Source organism: Fukomys damarensis, unplaced genomic scaffold (assembly GCF_012274545.1).
Source record: "Fukomys damarensis isolate Sample0158 unplaced genomic scaffold, DMR_v1.0_HiC HiC_scaffold_11, whole genome shotgun sequence".
NCBI classification, from domain to species: Eukaryota; Metazoa; Chordata; class Mammalia; order Rodentia; family Bathyergidae; genus Fukomys; species Fukomys damarensis.
In genome coordinates, this window is record NW_022900923.1 from 17167340 (window position 1) to 17181108 (window position 13769).

General features: G+C 40.8%; 1 protein-coding gene across 2 annotated transcripts in view; it reads left to right on the forward strand.

Moving 5' to 3' along the window:
- The first annotated feature begins 229 nt into the window (after positions 1-229).
- Positions 230-13769, forward strand: part of Dars2 (aspartyl-tRNA synthetase 2, mitochondrial) — a 26178-nt gene continuing 12638 nt past the window's right edge. For both annotated transcript variants that reach the window (XM_010635587.2, XM_010635589.2), the window contains exons 1-10: positions 230-894; positions 1481-1580; positions 3416-3482; positions 5129-5230; positions 5617-5712; positions 7697-7820; positions 8739-8785; positions 10799-10905; positions 12136-12205; positions 12901-13080. In XM_010635587.2, coding sequence (XP_010633889.1) covers positions 768-894; positions 1481-1580; positions 3416-3482; positions 5129-5230; positions 5617-5712; positions 7697-7820; positions 8739-8785; positions 10799-10905; positions 12136-12205; positions 12901-13080 — 1020 coding nt within the window. In that variant the 5' untranslated portion in view covers positions 230-767. The remainder of the gene's footprint in view (positions 895-1480; positions 1581-3415; positions 3483-5128; positions 5231-5616; positions 5713-7696; positions 7821-8738; positions 8786-10798; positions 10906-12135; positions 12206-12900; positions 13081-13769) is intronic.

The following is a 13769-nucleotide window of genomic DNA, read 5'->3' on the forward strand; positions in this document are numbered from 1 at the left end:
TTTCCCGACACGCTCTGCGGCTCGACGCAGAAAGCCTACCAGAGGTCCCGCCAATTTCTTGTCTCTGAAGCAATTGAGCTCGCCATTTTAACTGAGGGCAAGGCCGAGCGTCTTAATCGTTATGGACAAGGCCGCCAATTGCGCCGGTTCCCCTACAGTTTTGTACCAGTGCGACGCTTCCGCCCGTAGTAAGCATGGCAGAAGCACATCCCACTTGATTGGTCGAACGCCTTTAGCGTAATTGTAAGGCCTCAGATGAAGCGAGAGGAAAGCGATCGGCGAGTCCGTTCCGGCCCACAAATTATTTTGGACATTCGCTTCGCTCTGTCAAAGAGCTTCTCTTTGACCGCTGGGTCTAGGAGATTTGAAACGTGAGACTGTCTCTGGTTTCTGGTTCTGGCAGTAGAGTGAAGAAAGCGAGGAAAGAAGGGAAGAGCGTGCGCCTGGTGACCGGCCTCTGCTGCATCTCTGTGATCTTGGCTCGCGCCTGGCGCTGCCGTGTGGGATCGTTCTTCTCACTTTTGCCGCAGCCTTGTTTAATAGAAGTCGGAACTGCTGTATTGAAGGGCCCGAAAGATTTCGAAGATTTATCGTTTGTAGACACGTATACTCATGTTTCGCGGAGAAAGACTTAAATATTGGAATAGAGAGAGGGAGATAGAATTTTAAGGGATTTCTTTGTATTGGCCGAAACTGAGCTTTGACCACTGTCCCATCACCAGCAGCGAAGGATTCGTGACTGTATCGTGCCGTCCTGGGCTTTCAATATGTACCTCTCTTCTTGGTTAAGTCACCTGTGCGGGGCTTTATCCAGGCCCATCGGAAGGACCACTCAGCCCCTCTGGATTTCTCTCTCCAGAAATCTAGTGCTGAGTTCACAGAGGAAAATTCCAGGTGAAAAAAGGGAAGAGCTTCCACCTGCTCTCCACAGTCGTTTTATCCCAGCCTTAGCGGGATAGTGTTATGCATAGAAGAGATCATTCACACTCTTAATTTCCTTACAGTGCAGTTTTTTCCTTAAATTTTGAAAAAGATCACAAAAAGGTAACCACATAGGTTAGTTGATACTAATAGAAAGCCTAAAAAAATCTTTTCACACTTTCATAATTGTCCAGTGAACACGTACGTAGCTGTTAGGCACTGAATTTCTACTAAAGCGAAAAACAGTTACTCATATTTCATTTGACAAAGAATGTGTAATACTTAGAATTGGGCAATTCAGATTTTAGGTCAGTGCAAGTGCTAATGATCAAAAAATTTAGTTTTCTTAACACTAGGCAAAAATTTTAAATTCACTTGACTTGATACATCTATAGATACATTTAAAAGGGAATTAATCAAATTACATACTCTGACTTATTTTGTTTTATCCATTGATCTGAAGCACCTAAGGAACTATGATTTGAGAATCTTTACGTAATCTGCAAGTAGTATATTTTTATTTTTGCCTCTTAAACCTTTTTTCTTTTTTTTTTTTAAGAATTCAGTAGTTTTGTTGCCCGGACCAACACATGTGGAGAGTTGCGTTCTTCTCACTTAGGACAAGAAGTCACCTTGTGCGGATGGATTCAATACAGAAGGTAAATTGAGGCACATAGAATGTCTGATGCCAGGTGTGGTGGTGTATGCCTGTAATCCCAGCACTTGGGAGGCTGAGGCTGGAGGGTCACTGCAAATTCTTGGTCAGCCTAGACTACGTAGTGAGTTCAAGGCCAACCTAGAATATACAGCAAGACCCTGTCTCAAAAAAAAAGAATGCCCAGTGGTTTTTTTTCCCCAAGCCATTCTAAACCGTTACTAGTTTTTTTTCCCCCTCTGGTACTGGGAATCGAACTCAGGACCTTGCACTCGCAAGGCAGGTGCAATGCCACTGAGAAAAATCCCCAGCCTAACCTTTACTGAAGTTTAACCTGTTAGAAAAGAAGTCTTTCAACTCTTTTGAAACACAGAAATTACTAAATTTCAAGTTCTGTTGTTGTTTTGAAAGATCTGAATGATGTAAGTACCAGTGACAATTTCTGTTGTCAGTTTCTTTCTAATGAAAACTGATCAACCGCTGGAGTAAATGACCGTGGGCTTACTAAGTTTGAAATGACCAGTAACTGGGAATGGGTCAACATCCTGTAAACCTAATGTGAAGCTCAAATAGCATGAGTGGAGAGAGCTTATTTTTTTCTAAATTAAAGTAGAGGCCTAAATAGGATGAATAGTGATTTTTGAAGGTCAAAGCCCATCTTTTTGTTGTTTTTCTCTGTATTGCAGAGCATATCTGAATATTACATTCACATTGGACATATCCAAAATGCATGGGGTTGTGTGACTCCCAAAGCATATGTCCCAAATGGGTAGATATTTACCCTATAAAAATTTGGTGACTTTATCACCTGAGCCCAAAATCTCAGGATGTATCCTGTACTTTTTTCTGGCAGTAAAGTCAGAAATGTAGAAATGTAGGTTGAATTCTAAAATGTTGACATTTCTGGGACCTTTTAATTATAGAGTTGTTAAATTAGAAGTTGGAACTCTTGGGCCAGGGACCACCTGCCTTGCAAGTGCAAGGGCCCAAGTTCGATCCCCAGTACCAAAAAAAAAAAAAAAAAAAAAAAAAAATTAAAAAAAAAAAAAAAAAAAAGAATAAATTGGAACTCTTACAGAAAATTTTGGATTATAACTTTTTTCAAAAGTTACCAAACAGTTGTTTCTTTTTGGCTTTGTTTTGCAGTAGTGGGGATTGAGCTAAGATATATTCCCAGCCCTTTTAAAATTTTTATTTTGAGACAGGGTCTCTGTAAATTGCCTAGGCTGGCCTCAAACTTGGTATCTTCCTGTCTCACCCTCCTGAGTAGCTTGGGATTACAATCCTGTGCCACTTTGCCCAGTAATCAGGTGTCTCTAATATCCTAAAATATTATCTTTGGATTTTGTTTATGAAAGTTTTCAAATTTAATGAAAATTTTTTATGAGGACTTAAGCCAGTGAACACTTTGAGGATTTCTATTTCAGTTTTTCTTTTGAGATGGAATCTCACTGTGTTGCTCAGGTTAGTCTCAAACTTATGATCTCAAGTGGTCCTCCCTCCTCAGTCTCCTGAGAGCTGATGTTACAAGCGTAGACCACCCTGCCAGGTGAAAATTGTTTTTAAAATTTTTAAATATGCTTTTTTGTTAGTAAGCTATCTGTAGATTAGTAAGCCATATAAACACCAATAAACACAAATTGAGAAATTTTTTTTTACATCAGTAGGCAACATAAATAACAATTACATGAATGGCACTAATGAAAGTTTATCATTATTCATAGAAAAGAAACGTGAGAAATTGCAAGTGTTTTTTGTTTGTTACTTGCTGGTTTTGTCTGCTTAAATTTTGGGCTCGAAGGTTTTATCCTAAAATGTTATTCTTCCTTCACTAATCAGGCAGAACATCTTCATAGTCCTGAGAGACTGCCATGGACTTGTTCAAGTTGTCATTCCTCAAGATGAGGTAATAAGTTTCCTATTGTTACCTAAAAGGTGCTTTCATGCTATGGCTAGGGTAAACTAAGTAGTTTGATAAGGATGTTTGAGGTTTTAAAGTTAGAAGTTTATCATTAATAAAAACTGAAGGCAAGCCAGGTGTGGTGTCATGCCTGTAATCCCAGCATTTGGGAGGGTGAGGAAGGAGGATTGCCACAAATTTGAGGCCAGCCTGGGCTACACAGTGAGTTCAAGGCCAGCCTGACCTACAAGGTGAGACTAAAAAAAAAAAAAAAAAAAAAAAAAAAAAAAAATGGAGGGCTAGGGATGTAGCTTAGTGTAGAGTGCTTGCCTAGCATGTGTAAGACCCTAGGATTGATCCCTAGCACTCAAAAGTAAATAAATAAAACAAAACAAAACTGCTATAAGCAACATTTTGTTTTGTTTTGTTTTGTTTTGTTTGAGACAGGGTCTCACTATGTAGTTGAGGCTGCCCTGGAACTCACTATGTAGCCCAGGCTGGTCTCAAACTCACAGAGATACTCCTGCCTCAGCCTCCCGAGTGCTGGGATTACAGGTGTGCGCCACCACACATAGCTAGCAACATTTAAAACATGGCAAACTTGCTCGGCATGGTGATGCATGCCTGTAGTCCTAGCACTTGCAAGACTGAGGCAGGAGTATCACTGCAAGTTTGAGGCCAGCCTGAGCTACATAGTGAGTTTAAGGCCAGCCTGAATTATATCACGAGACCCTGTCTCAAAAAATGAAAACAAACAAACAAAAAAACATGGCAAGCTTTGAAATTTTTGTACAACTCTTATTTAGAAAAAGAACTACTCTGATGTCTAAAAGGCTACTATACCTGGGCATGGTGGCATGTGCCTGTAATCTCATCACACCAGAGGCTGAGGCAGGAGGATCATGAGTTTGAGGCCAGCCTGGGCTAACTTGCAAGTTCAAGGGTAGCCAGGACTACATAGCAAGATGAAGTCTCACAAAAAACCAGTGGGCTAGAGTGTGGCTCAAGGTAGGGCACTTGGCTTGCCTGACATGTGCAAGGCCCCAAATTCAGTCCCCAGCACCATACACACAAAAACTAAAGACTCAATAGAATTATGAGCCCAGAATATGAACATAAAATTTACCAAAGAAATATAAATGGCTGCAGGCAGGAACGTATACCCATCCTCACTTATACAGAGACGTGAATTAAAACTACACAGAATTTTTGTTTTTGCTGTCTCGTGGCACTAAGGATTGAACCCAACCCCCAACCACAGACGCACACTTTTTTTTTTTTTTGAGGTAGTCTCAGTGTGTCTCCCAGGCTGGCCTAGAATTTACTCCCTTCCTGTCTCAGCTTCTCAGATGACCTGGGATTGCAGGCATGTGTTACTGCACGTGGCCAGAAGATCAATGCAGTATCTTTCAAGAATGAGGATCCAGAGAGAGGCACAGTTAATCCTAGAGACATCTCTACACTTTGTACTCTGTTTACTGCCTTTGGATTTAACTGCCTCTAAGACTAACCCTAGAGACAGTGAGGAAAGCACCAATATTATGGTAGAATAAGCTGTGCATGTTAACATTTTCTAAACCATAGACTTGACAGTTACTGATGGTTTCTGTGTGTTCAGTTTTTGAAACTGTTTTCCCCCTCTTGTCTTCTAGTCGGCTGCCTCTGTGAAGAAGATTTTATGTGAAGCCCCTCTGGAATCTGTGGTGCGAATATCTGGGGCAGTCATTTCCCGTCCTCCAGGACAAGAAAATCCGGTTCGTATCTTTGAAGCTGTCTGTGTAAATTTTCCCCGAGAGCACTTGCAGTGTCTGTGTGCACAGTCACACAACCTACACTGAGCACCTGTGGGACATTCACTGCTAAGGCTCCATGTCCTGTACACACGGACCCCAGATTTCAACACGTTTCTTAACACAGCCCTGTAGAAGTATGCATGCTCGGACATTTGTTGATGTTGACAAGTGCATAGTAATACTTCCATGTATCTTAACGCATCAGCCACCAATATGCATGAGTACCCATACTTTTTACTTTGCAGTGTAAGCACCTACACATGTACATGAATATTACAAATGTGCATTGTGTACATCTCCTGATGAGAGTGATTTTTAAACTACATCTGTCTCTGTTTCTCTTTAAGAAAATGCCAACAGGAGAGATTGAAATCAAAGTTAAAACAGCAGAGCTTCTGAATTCCTGCAAGAAGCTGCCTTTTGAAATTAAAGACTTTGTGAAGGTACCATTCTCTGATTTTACTGAAATAAAACAGTATGATGATGGGCCAGAGATTTAGCTCAGTGACACCACACCTGCCTCACAAGTGTCAGGTCCTGAGTTCGATCCCCAAAAAAAGATGTTGATGACCAGTGAAATATTCTCAGAGATTTTTTTTTTTGGTACCAGGGATCAAACTCGGGTCTTTGTACTTACGAAGCAGAAGCACCACTGAGCTAAATCCCAGCCCTCTCGGATTTTTTTAAAGAAAAACTTTACCTTCTACAAAATTAAACATTTTATTATGAAAGAATCATGAATTGTCCTGTTCTGAAATTTCTTGACAAAATGTTTTTTTATTTAATTTTATCCCATCCCCGCCCAAGCCCTGTCCCCTCTCTATGTACTTGTTTTGTTTTTAGTGCTGGGGTTTGAACCGAAGGCTTTCACACTGAGCTACATCCCCAGCCCACCCCCTTTTATTTATTTTTATTATTTTTTTTCTTTGAGACAGGCCTCACTAAGTTGCCCAGGCTAGGCTTCGTCTTCCAGTCCCTCTGCCTAAGCTTCCCAGTGTACTAGGGTTAGAGGAGTACACCACCATGCCTGGCTGTGAATTGTTCTTTAGTGTTAATTCATTAAGCTGTTTCAGCCTCTAAACACCCTAGACCAGTGCAGGTGAACCTTTTAGAGTTTTCAGTGATACAAACAGCCCGCTGTGGCACCCGTGTCATAAGTTCACCAACCTGCCCCTCACGTCACATTCAGGGCCTTGTGCTTGCCAGGCGAGCGCACTGCCACTGAGCTACATCCCTGACTCCAGACTGTTTTTTTCAACAGATTGCAACATGAGTTTCTTCAAGGTGTGATATTATTAAAGTTTTTTGATGGTATTGTTTAACAGTTTGAAAAGAAATTTGCATCTAGCTTGAAAATGGCTAGATGGCAGAGGAGAATACCTGTACTTATTAACTGTAAACTTCTTTTTTTTTTTAATCTGGTACCAGGGATAGAACTTAGGACCTTGCACTTGCCAGGACGGTGCAACGCCACTGAGCTACGTTTCCAGCTCTACTTCTAAAAATGATAAAATGTGTACCTAGAGAGCAACTCTTGACTTTGAAGCATGCATATAAATATAATTACTATAATTTAGGATGTGTTCTGTGTTTTCTGTTTTTTTAAACAGGGTCTTACTATGTAGTTCAGGCTGGCCTTGAACTCATTATGTAACCGAGGATGGGCTCAAACTCTCAAACTCATGGCAATCCTTCTGCCTCAGCCTCCCACGTACTAGGACTACAGGAGTACGCTATCATGTCCAGCTAAATTTAGGATGTTCTTTATTTAGATAAATGATGGTGATGCCAGAAGTCTTCACAGCACTGGGTACATACACCCAGATGACGTTCAGCTTTGTCACGATTATAGACTTAGATACTGTATACTTTTTTTTTGGTTGTGCCAAGGATCAAGCCTAGGGCCTTATACATGCTGTGAATGTCCTTAAAAGTTCTCAGCACAGAGAGAGATGCAGGGATTTATAGCCTTGGAATAAGCGATTCTCACCACATTTCTGCTTGTACAGCTGTGGCGATTCTAACTACCCTCCTCTTCAGTCCTTACACTTGTAGTCAGTGCCCTTCAGGTGATAAACTCAGCTGTTTTTCACTTTGGTGTATCTCTTTACATGATCCCTGAAATCTTTACCTTGTTCGTTTTTCATGACTCAACTGTGGGCTTAAAAGATAAATGTTAAATGAAGCAAATAAATGTCAGTCAGTGAAGGTGTATTAGCCCTCAGAAATGGTTAAAAAAAAGAAATGTAATGTCTGTGTTTAGAGCTTCAGGAATTATGGTGGCAGTGTATACACGATGCAAACCGTGTGCTGTGCTCCTTGATGGTGGAAGCTAAAGTTTTTGAAAATTCAAATTCTATATCTAAAGATAACACCTTTCTGATATCCAAAGAATATTTAAATATATGCACTTTTAAATTCGTTTAGAAAACAGAGGCTCTTCGTTTGCAGTATCGGTACTTGGACCTGCGTAGCACCCAAATGCAGTACAACCTGCGACTCAGGTCCCAGATGGTCATGAAAATGCGGGAGTATCTTTGCAATCTGCATGGTAAGGGGAAGCCCGAATGTCTTTGGAGCTTTTTGCATCTCTTTTGTTTTATTCCATTTTATTGTATCGTTCACATCATTGGGCCTGGTGATGCCAGAAGTCTAGAAGTCTAGAATTCACTAAGTGTAGAAAGGTAGTTTTGTTTTTGTTGTTTTTTTGTTTTTTTTTTTATTTGTTTTGGTTTTGGTTTTTTGAGACAGGGTCTCACTATGCAGTTGAGACTGACCTGGAACTCACTATGTAGCCCGGGCTGGTCTCGAACTTACAGTGATCCTCCTGCCTCAGCCTCCCAAGTGCTGGGATTACAGGCATGCGCCACCATGCCCAGCCTGGTAAGGTAGTTTTTGAAGAAACGTTAATTTATGGTGCTTTGTCCTAGAGCATAATTTAGTAAATAGTTCCTTATTGGGTCACAAACAGATCCTTTTAAAGATGAGAATGCCTGAGGGCGTATTTCCTGTCAGGATTGCCTCGTGTGTGTTTGTTCTGGAGATTTGGGAGGTGCTCTACCACAGAGCCACACTTCTGTCTCTTCTTAGTCCTTTAGTATCCTGAGGCATCATTTCTTGGACACTCAGAAATGGCCTGTGAATTCAACTAAACCCTTGATCCATCCTGGTTTTTTTTTTTTTTTTTCCTTCTCCACTGTGTTACTTTTAGAACACAAGAAGAACATCTTAGAATCCATCAAAATTTGGAACTATTTCATGACAAAGGTATCAAGTTTATGAATAGAATAGAATTGTAGGGAAAACTTCACCTTTCTTCTTGGATTTGTAAAAACCAACGGCATCAGGCTTGGTAGCTTTTTGAAAGTCCCAATTAAAAATGAGCCTTTGATTTGTTGGACTGTACTATAGATGTCATATTTGACAAATTCCAAAATTCTGTGTATTAAATTCTCATGTTTCTTTTCAGGATTTGTGGATGTAGAAACTCCAACATTATTTAAGAGGACCCCAGGGGTATGTATATTACTTAAATCATTCTACTAATAATCTATTGTTTATAAAACTGGACCACTTTGGTTTTAATTCACTTGGTCTACTTTTTAAGTTTTATTTATTTCATTTACTACCTCAGGATGGTCATATTAACTAGGTTTTCCTAAGAACTGAGAAAATTATGTGGGTCAATATTTTGATGCAGAACCCTTTTATTCCATGTGAGTTTTCTTTCCCTTGAGGTTTATAAATGCAAACCATTAATAAGTTGGTTCTTAAGGGCTAAAGGTGTAGGGGAAGTGGGAAGGGTAGGGGAAAGGAAATAAGGGAAAATAAAAAATATGAGAAAAGGAACAAAATGGAAACAAAGTCCTTATAAATAGGGAAGGGTGGGGGGGTGAAGGGAGGGCAGGGGTATGGGAAAAAATGAGAAGCAAGACCTGTCATGTAAAGGAAAAGATCCCAATGACAATGTAACTGTATTATACATTTAAAAATGTCCAGTAAATGAAAAGTTGGTTCTTTAAAACAAACCCTTGTTCATTAATAACTGACATCTCTAATTACGTGTCAAAAATACATATACATATATACTCGCATGTATGTAAGTATACATAGGCACACCTATGTTTGTGGGTGTGTATATGTAATGTGTGTATGTATACATGTGATACACACACATACACACAAAACCTTCTCTATCTTTTCTGTGCTGGGAACAACTGCCATGGCCTGTAAATCCCCAAAATAGCTGCCCACTCCGGGTTCCTCTGTGCTGGAATCTTCATCAGGGGCGCCTCTCGGCTGCTGAGCCACCAGTTACAGATGAGAGCACTTGTCACTCGGCAGCACTTGCCACTAGCTGTAGCTGTCACTAGCTGTGCCGTTGCCATTTCAAGGGACGTTGACACAGTAGCCAGGTTCGTTGGATCTGAGGCTGCCGCAGTGGGATTGGCCGGCTCTGGGGCCTCCATCAGGCGCTTATCTTTGCTTGGGTCGGGAACCCCTCTCCTGTGCCACTCGGGGCTCCGCTTGGCCCCCACCGTGGGGCCCCTGTGCCAAAGGGGTCCACCTCGTGTTCTTCGTCACATGAAGGAGCCCCTCCACCTGCCGTACGTAGTTCTTTCTTCATGTCTCAGCTGCCCTGGATGCTCCTTATCCTCTGCCGCCCCACAAAGTCTGGAAAAAGTGGTCGGCTCCGATGGCAAAAGGGAGGACCCATACTGTATTAATAAGAGGAAAAAACAAACCTGACATTTCTAAACATTAATGCTTAATCTGTCCAATCTGTAGACTTATAAAACTGCAATAATTTAGAAAAGCAGTTAAGAATGACTTAGGAAGTAACGCACAAAATTTGTTTAGCCAGAAACCAAATTGCGAATTCATTTCAACAAGCATACGTATAATAATAACTACTATGTAGAAACAATATTTAAAGCACACCCCCACACACACCCTATTACTGGGGATTGAACTCAATGCCTTCACGCTAGGCTATATTCCTAATTCTTTTTTATTTTGAGACAGGCTCTCACTAAGTCACTAAATCGTCCGTGTTGGGTTTCAACTTGTGATTCTCCTGCCTCAGCCTTCCAGAGTACTGGGATTACAGGCGTGTACCACCATGCCGGGCTGTTCAAGCCTTCTTAGATACTAAAAATAAGCGAGAAAAATAAATAAATAAATAAATGATAAGCGAGAGGTCAACTCTGTCATTGTGAGAACTTTACTCTTTACTTTCATTGATGAGCTGAAGTATCAACTTCTACCATGCAGTTATTATACCTTACTTTTTGTTTGTTTAGTGGTACTGGGAACTGAACCTCGGACTTTGTACTATGCTAAATCTCCAGCCCATTTTTATTTTTCATTTTGAGACAGTCTTGCTAATTCACTAAGTTACCCAGGCTGGATTCAAAGTTGCCATCCTCCTGCCTCAGCTTCCCAGACTTGCGGAACTACAAGCATGTGCCACCTTGCCCAATTTTATTGTTTTTAATAATGTCTCTCTTCTCACTCTCTCTTTAAAAGGGTGCCAAAGAGTTTTTAGTACCGTGTAGGAAACCTGGAAAGTTTTATTCTCTTCCTCAGAGTCCTCAACAGTTTAAACAGCTTCTGATGGTTGGCGGTTTAGACAGGTGAGTAGTTTTTTTTTAAATGCTGTTGTCAGAAAAGGAAAAGGAAGAAAGAAAGAAAGAAATAAGAACTCACAAAATTTTCAGATCTCTTGAGAAGTTTAGAAAATTTATATAAGTTCCGAGAATACTTATTCCCTAAAAACTTATAGTAGTTGTTTAGTGAAGATTTACGGGGTGGCCAGGAACAAAGCTATACAAAGCTCTAAAATAGTGGGTGTGGCAGGGGATTTTTTAAAAGTAGTTCATGAGACTAGAAGGGAAGAGTAGGATAATGAATAAAGCTAACTGTGGAATAAAAATATAAATGCATTGGAAATTTGCAAATTAAGTACTGCTTAAAATGAGTGTTTAAGAGCCAGGGATTTAACTGAGTGGTGCTCCTGCCTGCCTCGCAAGCGCAAGGTCCCAAGTTCAATCCCTGGTACCAAAAAAAAAAAAAAGTACAGTATTTGAGAGACTATTATAGAAAGTCTTTTGAGCAGAAACAGCTGCATTTCAGCAGGTGAAGATGAGAGTTGGACTCACCGCACGGGAAAGCTCCGCTGCATTCATAAAGTATTTCAGGGGCTGGGGATGTGGCTCAGTGGTTCCGCCGCCTGCCTCCCCAGTGCAAGAACCAGAGTACCCTGTGTAGGACCAGAGTACCCAAGTGCAAGGACCCTGTACCAAAGTGGGGGGGGTGTGGAGTTGGTTCAGTGGTTCCGCTGCCTGTCCTGCAAACACAAGGGCTCGAGTTCAATCCCCGGTACCAAAAAAAACACACAAAAAAATAAAGTATTTAAGGTTTCCCTGAAGAAAAAGAGCGTCTGTAAAGAAGTATGGACTGATGTTAGATGGGAAGTGTGCTCATCTAACATAGGACCTTGAAAATGCCAGAGTGTATTTTGAAAATAATACATAGAATAGTAACTTTTCATGGGTCAGCTGTGTATCTGATTAGATTAAAACATTATTTAAAAATAAAGATTCTAACCAGGGGTGGTGGCACATGCCTGTAATCCCAGCCCTCTGGGAGGGTAAAACAGGAGGATTGCAAGTGTAAGGCCCTGGGCTACGCACAGAGTTCAAGCCCAGCCTGGAACCCATTGAGACCGAGACTCAAAACAAAAACAAAAAACTCATTTCTTTCAGATGTCATCATTACATTTGTTTGATAGCCTAAACTTTTGGGGGGAAATGCATGTGCCTTCCTAAAATCCTGCCTGACTTAATACTATTTTTGAATTGTAGATACTTTCAGGTTGCCCGATGTTATCGAGATGAAGGTTCAAGACCAGACAGGCAGCCTGAGTTTACTCAGGTACTGAGTTATGTTTACTTGTCTCTTACAAACTCAGGCTAACTTACCACAGCCGAGTGTTTTCGGGACTAGGGCTATAATTGTATCTACTTCACTGTGCATTGCGTTTTATCCATCAGATATTTAATTCCACGGACTTGCATTTAAGGTACTCATTCAGCTTTTGATCCATTCCACATGCCCTTTTCATAAGGAGCATGTGTGGTCCTCAGTGCCAGAGATTCCTACAGTGTTTTAATGTCATGATAGAATAAAATCTTTAAAACGAATCTCTTGCACATTATGAGGCCATAATCCTGTATATTGATGGTGTTTAATTTATTTACATAACCTCCAGGCTTCGGAAATCCATTCTAACTTGGTTTCTGTGTGATAACACATTAATCAGTGTGATGAAGTGCAAAAATCATACCCTCGGGAATTGGATAGACCAGGAATCAAATGTAGCTTTACTGCGTGCTAATTGCAGGTAGCTAGCAAGCTACTGAGCCTTAAGCCATGAGGTAACTGTGGGAATTAAACAAGTATGGGCCTATGTAAGGCATTGGTCCTGTGTCTGACATAAAACAGTTGTATGGCATTTATGCCCTTTCCACATACTGTTCCATGTGCAGAACCCTGTGGTAGCTTGAAACCTGTGAAATACATAAACAGTGACTGTTCAAGCAAGCTTCCTTATGCTCTTTTGGTTTCAGATTGACATAGAGATGTCTTTCGTAGACCAAACTGGGATCCAGAATTTAATTGAAGGTTTGCTCCAGTATTCATGGCCCAGTGACAGAGACCCTGTGGAGATTCCTTTTCCTTCCATGACTTTTGCTGAAGCATTGGCCACCTACGGAACCGATAAACCCGACGCTCGCTTTGGGATGAAGGTACTGTTTTCCCTCTCCCGGACCCTGTTCCTGTAAGGCTCCGCTGGCCTTTGTTGTTACCAAGCTACAGCAGGAGGGAAAAATGTGTCTAATGTATCCCGAGACCCATTTCCAAGATCCAGACTCTTGCTGCAAAGTTTTTAATTGCAGTACTTACCAGTTATTAATTATATGGAAGAAGAAACCATTCTTTCCTTTTCCATTTTTTAAACCCAGATAGTACTGGAAAGGCAAATAACTGAGTTTGCAGGGGCTGAGCACCACCCGTAGTCGGTCTGCCTCTGGTCTGCCTCTGGTCTGCCTCTGTCTCGGATTCCATGTGTAGTAGAACAGCTCCCTCCCTCCCTGCGATCTACTGAAGGTCAGCTCTCCACACAGGTTTTGTAAAAAATAAAAGTAGAAAGCATATTTTAGTACAGGGGTGACGTGCTGTACTAAATATGTAAGGTCATATCTACGTCGGTTTGATTACAGAAACTAATAAAGTATTCTCTAAATAATGAAAAAAAGAATAATAAGACTACAAGAGCAAGAAAAAATTTAAATATGTTCAGGGACCATTTTCATCTCCAGAATTAAGGATTATTTTAATCTTACATTGTTGCCTTTTCTCTTTTACTTTCCTTTTCAGTTTTATTTTAGGATTCCCTATTTTTAATGTTCATACAGATTTCTCTAACTGAAATACC